Genomic DNA, 20,507 nt, shown 5'->3' on the forward strand with positions numbered 1-20,507 from the left:
GCTCTTCACCGATAGTGGTGACCTCCTGCAAACTTTTGGCAACAATGGACAATTTGCCGCAAGTTTGCCAAAAAAAATATTTGCATGTGAAAATGATCAGTGGCGAATTTGCGGCAAATTTGCCATGAATTCTTGATTTTCGTAAGGGTTATATCATACTTTCAATTATCACTGAGTGGTTATAACAGCTTCTTTTACTTCTCGCATGTGGATTTCATTCATAAAATGGGGCACAAAGCATAATATTTATAGAATATGCACATACACGTAGCTTGCAGGGAGGCCGGGGAGGCCGAAGGGGCCTTCTCCGTGATTGATGACCCAGACAACCCCACAAAGGTGAACCGCAGGTCCCACCTGTCATGGTGGCTCAAGGTTCCACACACCACCCTTTAGTGACTATGTTTACATGGACACCAGAAAGTGGGTTATTGCTAGAAAGCGGATTATTGCGAGAAAGCAGTGTTCCAGTTTACGTGCACTGTTTAGCGGCATACTCTCTCGTATACATGCTCGTTCATTAAGCAGCTGTCTCCACAGCAGTGTAATTTCCCTGCAACGCTAGTGTAAATAAAAAACATGATATTCTCTGTTGTTTCGCTTTATTTCCAGATATTCCAGAGTTGTTGCTGTGTTTGTTCCTTACCTTTCTATCGCGACCTGCAGCGGAATTGCGCTTCAGTAGTGGGGTTTCCCTTTACGTAAAACTCCGGGATTCCCTCAATGTACCAGCGCATATATACAAACATAAGGGACCGTCGATATTTTACAGTGTTTATAAATGGGTATAGTTTATACTGTATGTGCTTCTTCAAAAACCTGTTAGAACTGCACTTATGTTTACATGGCAGCATAAGCAGGTTTCTCCGTGAGAAACCTAGGTGTGTTTTACCGCTTTCTCTTAATCCCTTAAATGGTGTAAGGAAACCAACGTTCTCATTAACATGACGTTTCAGAATGCTGCTTTCTGCAAAAACCCTGGAATAAACTACTTTCTTAAGTGCATGTAAACATGGTCAGTGTCTGCAACAGGTACGCCCAAGGATCTCGGCAATAAAACATCTGGCCCAAAGCAGCCTGTTTTGTCTCAATGTCCAACCAAAATCTTCGGCACTGCTGCTAAAGTTTACTTGGCACTAAACACAAATCATACAGTCTCACAGGCCCATCTGAGCTGCATGGTTAAATGGGAAAACTACAAGCAGAGCAGATTTTCTGCTCTTGGAATTCTCCACACTGAAGCAATCATTACAAATAAATTGTGGATATCTTCGCTGGTCGAAAGAAAAGGCGTTTAACACTAGCTGCATAATTTTTTAGGCTATGTCTCAGTGAATGGTTGCATCTTTTGGTTCCAGTAGAGTGATGAAATGTTCTTTTAAAAGGCTGGTAAGGTAAAATTGTTAGTAGGCTATAACTTCATGTAAGCATGTTTCTTCTGGTTATACATTTTGTTTTTATCAAGTGGCTGTGTGGTTTCTAGTAGAGCTGACATAACTTGTGTGCCTGTCTGTAGAGAGGTGCACTACGCCACTGTGTAGTGGTTTCTCTCTCAGTATGTGCTGCTGTTGTAACACATTTAATTAAATAATCACATATTTCTAATAATCGCTGGGTAAAGTGTTTTATGAGCAATTTTCTGTGTTCATTATAGGGCTTTTTATAGAAAAAAATATCGCGATATCCAATTACATCATCCTATTGCCCATCCCTAGTTCATTACTACCGGTAAAAAATAAAAAAAAACACTGGCTTGGTCTGGCTTCCCCTAGCTCAAATGTCAAGCTATGCCAATGAATATGCAGTCTGAAGCAAATGACAGGTCTAGTGAAAGATGCAGAACTGTTCAAGTATGCAGACAACAAACCTATAAAAATACCAGCGATCACAGGGAAAATTGTCGAACCATATATTTTCTTAATAGTCTGTTTATTCATGACATCTCTGCTCAATCTAAATGTTATTATTATGCTTTACACAGAGTTTATAGGGATAATATCCTTATTATCGCTAAGGGAAGGTGTTAAGGAAAGCAAAGCGGAGCTTGTATAGTTAGAACAATCCAGGAGCAAATTGCGTCGTCTTCTGCCTTTGGATATCACCATAAGCACAACATATAATGTACATCTGATCTGCACCAAAATGGCAGTAAAGTTTTCCATGTTGTTGTGCCTGTTGTGTGCGTCTCGCTGTTGAGAAGCTTGTTAGCTAACTTCTTCGACACGCTAATATGACACAAAAGTTCAACCGGAAACCATCTACGTCACTTTCTCAGCTGATGTCCTTCCTTTAGCTAGTCTATACTTGGACAGAGAGATGAAGACTTTAGCTTGACCATGCAAAAACCTGTGCTAGCTCGATTATGCATCGATAATTGACTAGTCGGATGATTGGCTAACCCTTCTGGCACATCCCTAGCTGTAGTGTGATAATTTACCTTGTTTTCTCTCTTTAATGTGCCATAGAGACTGTATGCCCATCAAAGATTCCAACTGATTCTCGAGATGAGAAGGGATTTGACATTCTCCTTCATCTCAACTTGGCCAAAAAAGCCAAAAAGACACAAGGATCATTTTATGGCAGCAAAGCGTACCAGGTGACATCCCGAGTTGACCTGAGTGAGAGCACTAGGTAAAAATATTTTTGGTATGAAGTGTTGCTGTTCTTGTGCACCATGAAAATACTCTGTTTGAATTGAAAAAGTGTCTTCATCTTAATGTCCGTAGGATGTTATTTCCAGGCGGACTTCCACCATCCTATGTTTTTGTGGCCACACTAAAGTACAAAGGCTCTGTGATTATGGAGAAGTGGGATCTGTGGCGGATACAGACTAAGGATGAGAAGCCTCAAATGGCAGTTACTCTAAATGGACTAGACAGAACAGTGATGTTCACCACCACCAGCAATGCACCAAGCGGAACTCAAACTGTGGTCTTCACTAAGCCACCTGCAAGGGTAAATACACAACATGACAGAAGAATACTCCAAACAACTCCTGATCTCAATGACCTATTCAGTACTTATATTTTGTTAACACCTGTCAACATTAGTCAACTACTGTATCTACATCAATTTTGAAATGTCCATTTGCAAACAAGAATATAGGAAGGAAATACCTGCTGAAAAAAAAATGAGCATAGCTGGTCACCAGCATATGTTTAGGGCTGGGAATCTACACCGATAAGCCAAAACATTATGACTAATATACTGTTGGTCCTCCGTGTGCCACCAAAACAGCGCCGACTCGCCAAGGCATGGACTCTACAAGGCCTCTGAAGGTGTCCTGTGGTATGTGGCACCAAGACATTAGCAGCAGATCCTTCAAGTCCTTTATGTTACGAGATAGAGCCGCCGTGGATCAGACTTGTTGGTCCAGCACATCCCACAGATGCTCAATCGGATTGAGATCTGGGGAATTTGGAGGTCAGGGCAACACCTTGAACTCTTCATCATGTTCATCAAACCATTCCCGAACAATGTGTGCAGTGTGGCAAGGCACATTATCCTGCTGAAAGAGGCCACTGCCATCAGGGAATACCATTGCCATGAAGGGATGTACCTGGTCTGCAACGATGTTTAGGTAGGTGTCATGTGTCAAATTGATGTCCACATGAATGGCCAGACCTAGGGTTTCCCAGCAGAACACTGCCCAGAGCATCACACTTCCTCCACTGGCTTGTTGTCTTCCCACAGTGCATCCTGGTGACATCACTGCCCCAGGTAAATGGCGTACATGGCCGTCCATGTGAAGAAGTAAAAGAAAACGGGACTCATTGGGCCAGGTGACCTTCTTCCACTGCTCCAAGGTCCAGTTCTGACGCTCGCGTGCTCATTGTAGCCGCTTTCGACAGTGGACAGGGGTCATCATGGACACTCTGTGGCTACACAGCCCCATACCCTGCAGTGTGCTATGCACTTTGTGTTGTGACACATTCCTCCCGTAACCATCATTAAGATTTTCTGTGACTAGTGCCACAGTAGACCTTTTGTCAGCTCGGACCAGACAGGATAGCCTGTGTTGCCCTCGTGCATCGGTGAGCCTTGGGGGCACAACACCCTGTCGCACCCTATTTCGGTTTGTGTTTTATCCCTCCTCGGACCACTGTCGGTAGGTACTCACCACTGCTGACTGAGAGCACCCCACAAGCCTTGCCGTTTCAGAGATGCTCTGACCCAGTCGTCTGGACATAACAATTTGGCCCTTGTCAAAGTCGCTCAGGTCTTTACTCCTGCCCATTTCTCCTGCATTTAAGACACTGACTACGAGAACTGATTGTTCGCTTCCCATCTAATCTACCTAGACCTTGACATGTGGCCTTGTTAGGAGATGATCAATGTTATTTTCTTCACTTGTGAGCAGTCATAATGTTTTGGCTCATCAGTGTCACAATATGATTCCAAAAAATGTCCACATCACCTCAGTTTTTTAGCAACAGTGTAGGAGTGCAAATCTTTGGTGAGTGTAGGTGGCAAGTTTGGTAAGTTCTGTACATTAAATCAGTATTAAAATATGTCTGTTCTGACCTGTCAATAGAGAGTAAGCAAGTTTAAAAATGTAACATCACAAGCAGCTCTGTGGCGTTCGTTGTGCCAGTCAGCACACATTTCTTTCGATCAGTCAGATTATGCTAGTCTAAGCTAGACTATTTTGCAGGAATAGAACAACGATGTCATGCAAATTTAACAAAATTGAAGAAACACAATTCTGATAGTTCACCCAAAAATGAAAACTTGCTGATAATTTACTCGCACTCAGGCCATCCAAGATGTATCTGAGTTTCTTTCTTCATCAAAACAGAATTTAAGACTTTTAGGATTTCATTTCAGGCCTCCTCCTTTAAACAATGCAAGTGAATGTACTCCATTTTTTGATGGTCCAAAATGCATATTGAGGGTGCATCAAAAATCCACACGACTCCCGTCGACAAATAAAGTTCTTCTGAATCCAGATGACTGATACTTTTTAACTACAAATGTTCACTTTCGTACATCTCTGTGACGTGCGCTCATGAGAGGGATGATGTAAGATCGTTCGTAAGGTCACGTGTCACGTGGAGGAGTAGTCAGGAAGCGCGTCATTGTTTACATTGTTTGTTTTTTTAATTATTATTTGGAAATTATTTTTTATTTTATTTTATATTGTTTTGAAATTGTTTTGGTTTGTGAACGGCACTTGGTCTGTGCTCTGTGCAAGTTTCTATCGTAAACAATGATGCGCTTCCTGCCTCCTCCACGTAACGTGTGACCTTACCAACGAGTTTACGTCATCACTCTCATGAGCGCGCGTCACAGAGATGTACGGAAGTGAACATTTGTAGTTAAAAAGTATATAAGTAATGTTTTATTTCTAAAAATAATCAATCGTTTGCGTTCAGAAGAACTTTATTTGTCGACTGGAGTCGTGTGGATTATTTTGATGCACCCTAAATATGCATTTTGGACCGTCAATGCAAGTGAATGAAATGGACATTCACTTGCATTGTTTAGAGGAGGAGGCCTGAAATTAAATCCTAAAAGTCTTAAATTCTGTTTTGATAAAGAAAGAAACTCAGATACATCTTGGATGGCCTGAGGGTGAGTAAATTATCAGCAAATTTTCATTTTTGGGTGAACTATTCCTTTAACAGTGAATTTTCTGACTCACTGCAGCCAAGAATCTTGTATAACAGACATACTAGTCCCCGTTTCAGGGCTCCAGACTAACATTTGAGAGTGGTGGCACCAGTTCTGCATTTGGTGGCACCAGCACCTGATTTGATATTACAAAAATAAGTTACCAATAATATTGCATATTTTGTCCCACTAAAATGCTCATTCGACAGTAAGCCATTGATTTTGAGTTGGGATGCTGATGTAAATATACTGGTACTAACTAATTTACTGGTTGGGACTTCTTTCATCAGGCTTTTATTGATTTAAGTTCAGTCATCCCTTAGAATTTCTGAAAACAAAACCATTTATATATCATACAATCAGAGAGCATTAGAAGAAAACAGATTTTACACTTACACTTAAATATATATTTAAATCTATATTATATATATATATATATATATATATATATATATATATATATATATATATATATATATATAAACTATGGTACATTTTTCATTTTCGTATATATATATCAGGGGTACTCAACAGGCGGACTCTGGTCCGGATCCAGACCGAAGGACAATTCAGTCCGGACCGAGCTCCAAATCTTTGTACTAGTTATCTGATACATGGCTAAGTAAAGCATGTCCAGCGCTACGCCCTTATTCCCTAGTGCTGAATGCACTTTTTTTCCTGCTCTCCGTGCGTTGTCTCTCTCCCCGCTATAGATGTACCACATAAAGCATGATTTACTGTACGTAGTTGCAGGCGTGGTTATTTTAACAACATTATCGGAGACACCACTACAGATACTGGCATCTTTCGTTTAAACACACAGCAGAAAACAAAAATGAAGCAAAGTGAATCTATCTTCATCTGTCTGATGTGTGATTCAGACGGTTCAACTAAACCAGGTTTGTGTCAGGACAAGTTAATGTGCCGCCTTTAGACTATAAAGTTTTTTCCGTCTAAATTTAGCTTCATTAATCAGCATGTTAGGAGCCTTTCATAATTAACAGATTTTTGTTCTCATTTTGTGAAAATCAAAGATGGAAAGCCTATTTATACTTAAATTAAGTATACAGTATTTTAATGATTCACTGTTGTAAATTGTATGTTTGTTTGTTTGTTTTTTAGTAGATTCTAGCTTTAAGGAAAATATAAATATAGTCCATTCAGAATTTTACATTTTTATAAAACTTTTTCTCAGGGGACACCCCTGAACCCCCATACAGTGTTTTATTATCTGTCAAAAGGCCTCCAGTGTCCCATATTCTGAATGTAAAAATGTTTAACACAACAACTTGACTGCTGTCATTCAGCTTCAAAATGAACTGTTGATCTTATGTTTTAATATCTATATCCAAGTGCCCTTGACCGATGACGTATTGATGAAATATTTTAATCTTTTAGTAGAAGATCCCTCAGACCCCAACACTTTGGCTGTCTCTAGGCCCCCAATGTCCTCATCCCTGCCCAGTTTTGAAGAGACTATTTTGACTGTTTAGAATTTATTTGGTTCACAAAGTACTCTTGCTGCCAATGTGGCAAGTTATATAAACTATTAAAAAATATATATTATATAATTTCAAAGCCATATGACAACATGTAAGCTAGGTACTATTATCCGGACCTTTGCTGGGAAGGAAATGTAGAGACTGGACCTCTTGGAACTTTGAGTACCCCTGAAACCTCAATGAGCACTTTATTAGGTACACCTGTACACCTAGTTATTCATGCGATTATCTAATCAGCCAATCGTGCGGCATCAGTGCAATGCATAAAATTATGCAGATACAGGTCAGGAGCTTCAGTTAATGTTCACATCAACCATCAGATTGGGGAGAAAACATGATCTCAGTGATTTCAACCGTCGCATGATTGTTGGTGCCAGATGGGCTGGTTTGAGTATTTCTGTAACCGCTGATCTCCTGGAATTTTCACTCACAACAGTCTCTAGAGTTTACTCAGAATGGTGCCAAAAACAAAAAACATCCAGTGAGCGGCAGTTCTGTGTATGGAAACACCTTGTTGATGAGAGAGGTCAACGGAGAATGGCCAAAATGGTTCGAGCTGACAGAAAGGCTACGGTAACTCAGATAACCACTCTGTACAATTGTGGTGAGAAGAATAAAACATAGCCTACACTGTAAAAAAAAATCCTGTTGTTTTTACAAAAAACAAAACCAAAAAACTGGCAGCTGTGGTTGCTAGAATAATTATGTAAAAATACAGTAACATTTTTAACAATGTTACAGAACGACCTGTAAATTTTAGTTTAAAACTGTTGTTTTACGGTATATTTTATGGTGCAGTACCGTCGTTTATATTATTAAATGATAAACTTAATATATTAACCTTCTGAAACTGTAAAAATCTGCTTTTCACTCTATAATGTATAGTTAATCACCGTAGTAATTACAGAAGGGCACATGATGACTTGAAGTTCATCAATATTGGCTCTTCCAGGAGCAATGACCAAAAAACATGTAGAGACAGTGTTCAGTGTCACTCACACTTAACACCATCAGAGTAACACATGAAATGATGCACTAAACATGAACTAAACTACATCAAATATAACACAGAACACCCCAAAGTACATACCTGATATTAAAAATAAGAAGAAACATAACTATTCCCATAAAATATAATGAAATGTGATGGGTCACGCAGGGAATTTTAAACATAATGTAAATTTTTACAGGAAAATCATACTTTTTACATCTAAAAAAAATAATTTTTACAAAATTTTACAGTAAAACTACATGTATTGTCTTTTTAATTGTCCTTTTAAATATATATATTTAAAAATTACGTATATTTTACGGTAACTACTCAACCAATTTATGTTTTTTTACTGTAGCATTTTTACAGTCTTTTACCGTTAAAATTACAGAACTTTTTTACAGTGTAAGTACTGTAGTTTATGCAGTTAGTGTCACTATTGAAAATTCAAGGGTGGTGATGTGTTAAAAGTCTTCTAATTTATGTCTGTGCATGGCACAGTTTTCTCCTGTTCATCTAGTTAATGTTGTTTAGAATATCGGGCTGTTTAATGAGGTTTTAAAGTTTTTTTAAACAATGAAGTTGTAATAATGGCAACTGATGGCTTCAACAAAGGCATATACCATCGATGAACAACCTTTGAGCTCACAGCAGGTCTGTCTTTAAAGGTTTATAAGTTATCATTGAAATCAATCTGTCTATGGAAAAAATTAATATGATTGTTACTTCTGGAACCAGACTATTGCGCTCTATTGAGCAGTGCTGATAATTGGTGTGTTAGCGGGTAGCGCAGTTTCATTCCACTTTTGATGTGTTTGCTAGTTCATGTTGCTGAACAGAAAATGGCAGTGCATAATCAAAGAGAGAGAGAGAGAGAGAGCGAGAGATGGCCAACTCTGTAGTCGCACCAGTGCAACCTATAATGAAATTTAGTCTCATTTAATCTGATCTGTTGCTGGAATTTGGACATAGAAAGACTGAATGGATTTTTAAATATCATAAACCTGGTCTTTTTAGTTTAACGTACATTCTCACTTTATGGTGGAACTCCTTTGTATTCAAATTATGAGCAAAACCAAAGACTACAATGCGGTTTGAGTGATGCTGAGCATTACTAGGTTCATTATTTTATGGAAAAATTTAAAGGTCAACATAAATCCTTATTTTACAGTGCAAATGCTACTGAACGATAGTTTACTGAGATCTTAATCTAGTGAAATTTCAGGTGTTCAGGTGAATTATATCTAAGACACCTTCAGCATTCTGCTTTGTTTTATGTATGTTACAGAAACTTTTTGATGAAAAATGGCATCAGCTGCGTCTTCTAGTAACAGAGGAAGATGTCACACTGTATGTTGATGATCTGGAAATTGAAACCTTGACATTGGAGCCTCCTGATGGTATTTTTATTAATGGAAAAACACAGGTTGGGAAATATGTCACCAAAGAAACAACTGTACCAGTAAGTACTTGAATGAATTCTTTGACTATCACTGTAATGTATATCATATTTTTATTATTATATTATTTAAATATGTTCTAAATAATATTATAATACTGGATTAAAATAGTCTACACTGTAATGCATTACATTGTACAAACTATTAATTTCTTACTGCATATTGGAATAGGAGAAAGTATTTTGACATGAAAAAAAAATGCTTTAAGCATCTTACCAACTGCACAGATTAATTAAAAATGAAGAGACATAAACATATGATGGTTTAAAATGTTTGATGTATGAAATTAAGAAAATGATAGAGCATATTATAAAATATCACTTTGAAATGATGTTATTGGAATATTAGTGTGCGTTTGTTATCTTTTGCCAGTGAATAAACATAACATGGAACGTTTTCAACATGTGCAACACAGCAGTCTTCTTGTAGAAAAGCAGACACCATGTCATGTTGACACCAAATGTTTCTTATATACAAAAGGGAGCACCATTGCCAATGCTCTACAGTTCGGCCATTTAACTTGTGAGTCTGCATGAACCAATTGACCCTTTGCTAAGCTCCACCCCCTTGCTTGCAGTTGCTCACTCTGACAAGCTTTGCAGAACTTCCCATAGGAATGAATGGGAGATTGACTTGAACACCGCAGTTTTTGGCTAAATATTCTCATAAACGGAAGTGATAACATTTTTAGGTGGGCTGGAATGAAGAGTGACAATTAAAGCATATTTATCTGACGTTTTTTGTTAATGAAGTTGCTAAATTACATATTAATTTGATTGAAAACTGTGGAGACTGTGAATCAGATTTGAGGCAAATGATTATTACAGTCACTTCAAAAGAGAAAAGTTTAATTTGATTGCGATTACACACCTGAAAATATTAGTGTACGTGAACAGAACTGCTCAGAATTACTCAAAAACACACTATGGTACTGTGAACTTTTTTTTACTATCGCCTTTACTATGAACTGAATACATAAATGGAGTTATATTTGTGCCACAATTCTGCATGCGCAAAATTATATTTTAAGGGCACAAAATGAATTTTGCAGTTGTGTGAACTTAGTTTTGTAAAGCAATGCATCTTCTTTGCGCGCAGTACATTTTTGTGCACTCAAAATATCATCTTGCGCACGTGCAGAATTGTGGCACATATGTAACTCCATATTAATTAATAACATACTTGTTTATTTTGATTATTGGGGGGTTTACCTCCTCCCCCATCCCCTCTTGAATGTACACCCTGGCATATTGTGTAGCATTAATGAATAAACTAAAAACATATTGTCACCTTTTCACATTACACAGCACAAGATGAAGTTTATTAAAGTTACCCTTCTCAAAAGCCTTCTGTTGCAGTATCATGGTACTGTGATGGTACAATATGGTAAAACCTTGGTATTTGTATTATATACAGTAAGCCTGTAACATGGTATTTATATGGGAGGCTACTCCAAAGGACATGTCCAGGCACTTTCATGTAATGTAAGTGTTTTGATACACTTCTATTTAGAAAGTATCTTGTGTATCATGTGAAATCATGTAGCATAACGCAGGAGGGCATCTTAGAATAAAAAAAATGGTTGCACTTCTCACAATATCCACCAGGTGGCGCATGGGACAATAGAGGAAGAGCACAGGTAGCCTACACTGCATCTTGTGTGGGTGCATTATACAGTATCTCATTCGCATTTTAAGTTATAACCTTGTAAGAAAGGTACAGTATTAGAAAATATTATATATAATACCTATATTACTATGGCTATAAATATAGGCTAATAACACCCTAACCCTTGCCATCGCATCATCCAGGTGGATGCTGCACACCGGTGGTGTTTGAGGAGAGTCCCCTGTTCACTATGTAAAGCGCTTTGAGTGTAGTGTCAGAAAAGCGCTATATAAATGTAACGTTTATTCATAATTCGCGCTGATCAGAAATGCTGTGATCATGGACACAAACAATGTCTTTGTGTGTGAAATGATTTTACATTTTTACAACAAATATTAAATAGTGTAATCCTTGAATTTAAACATATATATTAGATTATAGTAGTATTGAACACGAGTTCATCTAAGGTTAACGTAATTATTTCCATTCACAGCAGTTCAGTCGTTTCTATTTCATTTTTCTGTTAAAACACATTACTCATAGGCTTGCAATAGTCTTGAGTCGCTAAAATAATTACCAATATGTACTGCCATCTTTGTAAATAACAATAATAAACAGTTTATTTAGCTGGAGTGTTTGTATGGATTGTTAACGTTGTAGGTATACCTGCAATTTGAAAAATCTTTTGTGTTGACTGTATGTCTAAAGATAGCAAGAAATGTATTGTAAACTGGAATGCTAATAGAGAAGCATAATTTAAGTCTTTTTTTACACACATTGATGTAAAGGCATAAAGTTTTACTTTTTTTAATGAATGTCCCCTGCCACAAATGGTTTATGTAAATCTCAAATAGCACATTTGATGTAAAGAAATGGAGTGCCCCTTATTTTTCTATATAAATAAATAAAAAAATAAAAATAAAAAAAATAAAAAAAGTGAGGGACTCTTTTTTTTTTCAGCTGAAAATGTTAGCGTCAAACTGCCCCATTCATGATTCTTTTGTCTCACGCAACTCACACGTCTATCCTTTGTGATATTCAATTTGGCATTGTTGGTCGGTATATTTTTTAAGCTAGGCTTAAATCTAAGAAAGTGCTCAGATGACTCTCTGGCCCTGTTTTCAGACACCTAGATGGTTGCATGCAGGTGCTTAGAACACTGTCAGATGTATAGAAAGGAGAACATGCGTCTCACATTCTGCCGTAGATCACAAAAATCATTATATTTATTTGCACAGCCACACTTCTGCAGGAATATACACTGATGAGCCAAAATATTGTGACCACCTGCCTAATATGCTGTTGGTCCTCGTGCGCCAGCGCTGACTCTACAAGACCCCTGAAGGTGTCCTGTGGTATCTCGCACAAAGACATTATCATCAGATCCTTCAAGTTCTGTAAATTGCAAGGTGGAGCCGCCATAGATCAGACTTGTTAGTCCTGCACATCCCACAGATGCTCAATCTGATAGAGATATGGGGAATTTGGAGGCCAGGGAAACACTTTGAACTCTTCATCATGTTCCTCAAACCATTCCCGAACAATGTGTGCAGTGTGGCAGGGCACATTATCTTGCTGAACGAGGCCACTGCCATCAGAGAATACCATTGCCATGAAGGGGTGTACCTGGTCTGCAACAATGTTTAGGTTGGTGGCACATGTCAAATTGACATCCACATGAAAGGCTAAACCCAGGGTTTCCCAGCAGAACATTGCCCAGAGCATCACACTCCCTCCACCGGCTTGTCGTCTTCTCCCAGTGCATCCTGGTGCCATCACTTCCCCAGGTAAACGGTGCACATGTCCACGTGATGCAAAAGAAAATGGGACTCATCAGATCAGGCAACCTTCTTCCACTGGTTCAAGGCCCAGTTCCAACGCTCGCATGCCCATTGTAGGTTATGCAGCCCTGTACGCAGCAGGGTGCAATGCACTGTGTGTTGTGACACATTCCTCCCGTAACCATCATTACAATTTTCTGTGACTCAGAAGACCTTCTGTCATTTTGGAACAGATGGGATAGCCTTCGTTGCTCTCGCTACGATGAGCCTTGGGCGCCCAACACCCTGTCGCTGTTTTGTGGTTTGTCCCTCCTTGGATCACTGTCGGTAGGTACTTATCACTGCTGACCGGGAGCACCTCACAAGCCATACCGTTTCAGAGATGCTTGGACCCTATCTTCTGGCCATAACAATTTGGCCCTTGTCAAAGTCGCTCAGGTCTTTACTCCTGCCCATTTCTCCTGCATTTAACACGCTGACTACGAGAAATTATTGTTCGCTTACCATCTAATCTACCCAGACTTTGACATGTGGCCTTGTTAGGAGATGATCGATGTTATGTGCTTCACCTGTGAGTGGTTATAATGTTTTGGCTCATCTGTATATATCGCCAGTAGACTGAACATTGCTATTTAAATAAATATAATAAAGTTCCAGCATATGTGTAGGAATGTACTCTCTCATGCCTTAATATTTTGGACATTCACAATAATACTAAAATCCTCTTTGAAACAACAACAATAACAAAGGTTTAGTGTTAGATTGCTTACTTTTAAGAACATAAAACTTCCTCAAAAAAACTATTTAATAAAAAGTTAATAGGAGTAATTCCATATCTCTGGACAACTGAATAAAACAAAGTTTTGAACCAATTACACACAACAGACTAAAATGTGATATTATATACACAAGAAAAGCAAGTCATCCGTCATTGACAATCAGGAAAAAACAATTACTGAAATCAGTATTTAATTTGTGATTCACATCACTTCGTCCACCATGTTTTTCCTCCAGCAAGAAACTCCAGTCCGCTGTGATTGGTCAAGAAGATCAGCAGTGGGGACAGTTGAGTAATAGTCCACTGTGGAGCTCGCACTTATGCGGGTTTAGCTGAAGGGCACATTTTGGGAGCAAAGGGGGTGCTTTTGAGCACCCCTCTGAGTGCTAAAATGTCAAATGGGACACCCTACAGTCTCATGAACTTCACGGAAATGTGCAAATGAAGGCCACGAGACCACAATTCCACATCAAGTGTGCCATTTGGGACTGGGCCTAACTCAAGTTCCCCACCTCTGCAGTAAACTGACTGAAGAATGTAACGTTTTTATGTCAAAATATGCTCTACTATCCCAGTTTTTTGTTCATTGACAACTTAAATTAAGCCATTCGCGGGTTAACCTCCCCCAAAACTATAAACACTGAGCCTCCCAGGCACTAACAAAACATTGAGGTTTATATTTTGAACAACCCGCTCAGCTTCACCCATTCCTATCTAGCTTAACCTATAACGTGAGTTTTGGGCATGGCTACTTGTTTAGGTAGGGGAATATGAAAATCCATGGCAGATGTGTACACAGGAAAAGAAATTTAGCTTCGCCAAAATTCGAAGACTTGCTAAAAGACACAGACAGAGAACAGTGTAAAACAAGAGTGAACATTGCCATATTACAAGGTGGACAACACACGCATACACACACACACACACACACACACACACACACACACACACACACACACACACACACACACACACCACCACCACCACCACCACCACCAGTGATGAGATTGCTCTGGCAAATGGGAGCGGCAAAAACAAGAAATGCCACTGCCTCCCCCCGTCAACAAAAGCGATCTCGCCTTGGGCATGAAAATGGTCAGAAATGGCACCCATATTAACAGATTACAGCCTTCGCATTGCGGGCAGGAGCCGTGAGGTGTAGCCAGAGACTATCTAGTAAAGACGTGCCATTTCTATTAAAATGAATGGGAGAAATTGAAAAGCCCAATGGTCAAGGAAAAGAAGTTCTGCCTTTCAGGTAAAAGAGCCAATCACCTTTTAGATACAGACATTGTCTGTCAATCAACTCAAGAACATGCATTAGCTATACAAGCTGGGAATGTTTTTTTTTTTGGCCTAATCTGAGATAAAAAAGTACAATTTATGAAACCAGTGTTGTCATATTTTACTGCTGATTTGAAATATGTTCTTTGATCATAATCTTGACCAGATGTTTTGGAGATTTCGGTCTTTCCCCATTCAAGTAGATCGGAGCTGCACTTTCATGATTGGAAATAGCCAACGGATGTGGCAAAGAATGTCCTGCCTTACAGACGAAAGAGCCAATCACCTTTTATATACAGACATTGCCTGTCAATCAACTCGAGAACGCGCATACACATTAGCTAAACCAGCCTGAAAAATAGAATTTTTTAGTGTGTTTTGAGCAAAAGAAACACAATTTATGATACTATTGAAGTCAGATTTTAAATATGTTCTTTGATTGTAATCTTAACAAACCATTTTGGAGATTTTGGTCTTTCCCCATTGAAGTATATAGGAGCTGTACATTTATGCCACTTGTTTACACAGAAAATACCTGCCCACCCTGTTCGAGAGTGTTTCAAAGTTGGCCACCGAGTGGACTGACTTGCCTTGAAAGGGGCTTTGATAAATGTAGTCTTTCCAACATTAACCAATCATGACCAAGTATGCTGATAAACAAGTGCATGTGACTGCCCGCCGTTGCCGTAGGAACCCAGAGATGTTAGGTGTGTTTAACTTCATGCAGCGCTATTCGGTAAGAAATGTTGTCCGACTTGAGATGGCGCCACCGTCGCGTCACAATGAAGTATGCCATCAAAGTATCGTGAAAGCGATTCAACAGCAGCCGCTGCAGTTTCTCCAAAGCAGCTGCACGAGCTCTGAATGACGACAGCGCTTATTCGAGACTGGCCAGACTCACAACGTGACAACAGTGACAAGTTTCATGGGCTGCGTTCGTAATAGCATACTTCACATTCTACCCTTACTACTTCAGCTGTATCAATATATGGCAGAAATAAGAGTAGTATGGTAGTATGCCATTACCAAGGTGTTTAATCTGACACCTTCTGTTCCACTAAAATCTCACAAATCCATGTTTTTATAACAGTACATCATGCTTATATTATATTGTTTATCATAGTAATATCATGTTTATTCTTTAAAAACATTCAAAAATATTAAAAATACTGACTTCATTTTTGTTATATTAAAATAATATAGGCTTTTATTGGACTTTCTTCTTGTACACACAGCAGGCACTGTATTAAGCAGATTGACAGACGCTTAAAATTCAAGCATCTGTCAATCTGAATTCCACTTCATCTGCAAGTGTCGTGCGGTATTCCGTGACTGGTGTAGTTTCCCCTGATAGCACAGGTACATCACCCAGACATCTATTTTATGTGTGTGTTTACATCTGGAAGATGCATTTTTTAGGTTGTTTGCTCATCTGCAATACGTCTATAAGATGTTTCCTCTCGGATGTCAATAAGACATTCAGAAGATGTCTTTGAGACATTTATGATTTAGAATGTTTGTAAATCTGATCTTTTTAAGATGTTAGCAGATGTTAATTAGATTGCGATGCTTTCCAGATGAAAATATCTAAAACAGACATCACAGAGATGTACGTATGCTATCTGGGTCAGCACATGACGGGAAGCACCACTCCTTTAATATGTTCGACTTGAACCAATCGGCGAGATTTGCTGGTTGCAGTCGGGGAGGGGTTGAAAAGAGAGCCTTCAAGCCTGGACACTTTGTGCTTCCCATCGTCTGCTGAACCTACATCAGTCACAGAAGATCACACAATGTTTGCAGACGAAGTGGAATTCAGTTTAACTGTCTCTGTACCTTTATACCATTTTATGTTCCATTCTGTTGTGCTCTGTATAGGCCTAGGTGTTTCTCAACACCAAAACGCGTCCTGTATGTATGCCGCAATATAAAATTTAGGTATAGCCTCGCTAGGGTTGCCAAGTTTCTACCAGCCAAATACAGGACATTCCAGCTTTAAATACGGAACACTTTTTTTCTAGTGGGGCTCCAGCATGAGATGCTGTGCAAAGGTTAAAGAGGTCCACCCAAAGTTTTCATAGAAAACAATTGAAAACAGCTCAGACGGATGCAAAAACGTGGCCAGTGTGAACAGCCTCTAATACGCTTAAAATGAAAAACGCTTTAATACAAGGTCCAGTATAAAACAAATTTCTATTAATCTTCACTTCTAATAAACTACTTTTTTCACAAAAAAAAAAAAAAAAGAAAAGAAAAACAAAGCTGCAATCAATAGAAAAAAGACAATATTTTTCTGTCAACCATTTTCTTCCCCATAATAAATACAACGTCCAGGAAAAAACAAATTCAGGTCCATTCTCCTGATTTGCGAAACATTCTCGGCAGTTTTGGTGTGAGACACTAAAACGGGACAAACGGCGTCCTGTATGGATTTCATATGGAACGCAACTTTGTTCCGTCTAATACGGCACGATTCCATATTATACGGGACGGTTGGCAACCCTAAGACTCGCCCACAGACCGCCCACTGTCTGTGCTCTGACATCTGATGCACATAGCACAATTTTCTCAAACAATCAGCACAAATCTTATTGGTTGGTTTGATGGAACTTCCACGAATGGAAGCACACAGGACTTTTTATCAGCCCACCTGGAAACAGTCGTGTTAACAAAATAACACCGCGCTGATACAATGAGCGCTTTTGAGGACAAAATAATCACCAGATTTGTCCAAGTTTCATTTGTGGGACATTGCAGAATGTAAAGCAGAAATCCACAAGCAGAGCTAAATATTCTGCTTTGTTTACTTAGTTATGTCTGTGTAATACTCTGTGATGAGGTTTTGTGTGCTGTACCTAATCTCTCTACACATTTTCCGCATTGTTCCTGTGTATTTTCTGTGCAATCGCTCGTGGAGACTGCTGCGCCATTATATGAATTATATAAACGGTATGAAATATCCTGTTAAATGCATCTATCTACAAGCTGCAGCAGCTATGATGAATGTGCAACATTTGAGACAAACTATTGCAATTCACCTGCTGGACAAGTTGACTGACAGTATTATCATGTATACACAGTCTGAGGGTTTAAAATTACTGTGTAATGCACACGCATAACGACTGTTAAAGCAAATGTTGTCAGTTGGAACAATACTGATTGCACCTTATTGTCATGTACATCTACTTGTATTATACATTTGTTCAAAACCCTGCATGTTACGAATTAAACATGACAACTTCTAAACACAAAACCCATCTGTGGATGTGGGGGCGTGGTGGAGCGTTTGTCTGGAGAGAGAGAAAGCGGTAAAGGTGCACACACCTGAGCGCTATTTCTAACACATTTTTCTGATTGCAGTGAGCAATGGGGAGAGCAATATAAGGAGGAAACATGCCAGAGACTGGGAGAGAGAGAGTCGTGCTTCAACAGCCCATCAATGTGTTTATGTGTGTAAGCTGAGAAGCTGTTTGAGTTATTTGTTATTAAAACCCTACCTTTTGAGTTGAAGCCCACGTTTTCCTGTTTCCTCCTTTCATCCATCCTTTAACCCTGTTACACTGGTGCCAAAACTCAGGATTTTGGAGGAAATATAAGTTGGCATGGAGTCCTCAACATTGGCGGAAGCATTCCAGTCCCTTGCCAGCATGCATCATGCTCAACATCAGGCCCTGCTTGAGCTGTACCAGGACCAGGATTCCAGGAGGCGCTCCAGGCTTAAGCAGAGGACCGGCATGCGATCCGGAGCGTACTGCACCGTGAGAAAACCGCGGCCATGACCCCAGACACAGCGCCCCCATGCCTCTGGTCGCCCTCATGAAAATGGGGGCAGAAGATGATCCAGAGGCATTCATAGACCTCTTTGAGAGAACGGCTGAGATCTGGAGCTGGCTGCGTGTGCAGTGGGCACCAGACTCATCCCACTCTTGTCCGGGGAAGCCCAGCTCCCAGCGGCGAGTATCCTGGTGTACGACGACCTAAAGAAGTCCATCTTGCAGCGAGTCAGTCACAGCCCCAAACAGCACAGACAACACTTCCATTCAATGAAGATGGATGTGCGCTCCCGCCCATTTGCCTTTACGCAACAGCTCCGTGATGCCTGCCGGAAGTGTCCGCTGGCTGAGGACCACGATGCAGAGGGAGTCATCGATCTCGTGGTGCTGGAACTGCTGATCCATTGTCTGCCGAAAGGTGGGTCCAGTGCCACCGCCTGGTGTCGCTGGAGGAGGCCATCCAACTGGCTGAGGACCATATGTCGGCGTATCAGAGGGCAGAGCCCTCCCTCTCTCTCTCTCCCCTCCCTCTTTTGTCCCCCCTTCTCTCCTCTCTCACTCTGTCCCTTTTATACAGCCTGTCCCGGTTCCCCGAAGGCGAGGAAGTTTCCCGCCGAAGCCAGGGTTTTCCTGCAGCTGGTGGCCCCGATGTCTCTTCACTCTCCTCCTCAGGTGGTTGAACCCGCTGTCGCAAGTGCAGATGTAATTGCCTGGGCCGGCCTGCTGGAGTTGCGGGGAACCTGGGCATTTCCGGGACCAATGCCCCACCGTGATGAAGTTGGGAACATTGGTCCAGGTCCGCGACACTCCGCGGGCTGCCCCCAATTGAGCCGGTGCATACAGAATACCTGTGAGTATCAGGGGAGGTACATATCAAGCCTTGGTAGATACTGGCTGTAATCAGACCACTATATGCCAATGCTTGGTTCAAGATGAGGCTTTGGGCACAAATAAAAGGGTGAAGGTGAGGTGTGTGCATGGGGATTTTCACAATTATCCTGTAGTGACAATCGTTATTAAATTTCTGGGGCAAAAGCATAGAGTGGAGGCTGTGGTTAGTTCCCTCCTCACCCATCCACTTATTTTGGGAACTAATTGGCCAGAATTTGAGATGCTATTAAAAGGAATATGTGTGGATGGGTCCTGCAACAAAGTGTTTCGTTGTGTAGTATGCAATACACTGGCTGGGGAGGTGGAGCCAGGGCCGTCTACATCAGCTCCGCATCAGGATGACGCAAGGGAGGGGGAAGTCTAGGCTTCCCCAACCCTTAGAGAATTCCCTGCAGGGGATTTCCCTCTGGAGCAGATGCGAGACAAAACCCTTAGGCACGCCTTCGACCGAGTGAAAGTAATTGATGGTCAACATCTTCAGCCAGACATTGCACTCTCATATCTGTATTTTTCTATTACAAAAGATTGGTTGTATTGATTGATGCAGGACGCTCAGACAAAAGAAGATACAACCCAGCTGTTGATACCGAAGAGCCGTCGGGAAATGCTATTCCAGATGGCTCATCATATCCGATGGCAAGTCACTTAGGGCGAGAAAAAACATGAAACCGTCTGATGGCCGATTTCTATTAGCCAGGCATTCACAGGGATGTTTCGCAGGTGGTGTACAGCATGCCGTGAATGTCAGCTGGTGAATCCACCTGCCACACCAAGAGCATTTTGCGTCTGATACCTTTGGTTGAGGTCCCCATTGAAAGAATTGGCA

At 40.3% G+C, this 20,507-nt stretch overlaps 1 protein-coding gene across 4 annotated transcripts in view; it reads left to right on the forward strand.

The window, feature by feature from the left end:
- The window catches only part of LOC127411725 (collagen alpha-1(XXI) chain-like), a 134,571-nt gene that overhangs the window by 11,562 nt on the left and 102,502 nt on the right, over positions 1-20,507 (forward strand). For all 4 annotated transcript variants that reach the window (XM_051647435.1, XM_051647432.1, XM_051647434.1 and 1 more), the window contains 3 exons: positions 2,466-2,631; positions 2,727-2,955; positions 9,395-9,568. In XM_051647435.1, coding sequence (XP_051503395.1) covers positions 2,466-2,631; positions 2,727-2,955; positions 9,395-9,568 — 569 coding nt within the window. The remainder of the gene's footprint in view (positions 1-2,465; positions 2,632-2,726; positions 2,956-9,394; positions 9,569-20,507) is intronic.

Source organism: Myxocyprinus asiaticus, chromosome 21, assembly GCF_019703515.2.
Source record: "Myxocyprinus asiaticus isolate MX2 ecotype Aquarium Trade chromosome 21, UBuf_Myxa_2, whole genome shotgun sequence".
NCBI classification, from domain to species: Eukaryota; Metazoa; Chordata; class Actinopteri; order Cypriniformes; family Catostomidae; genus Myxocyprinus; species Myxocyprinus asiaticus.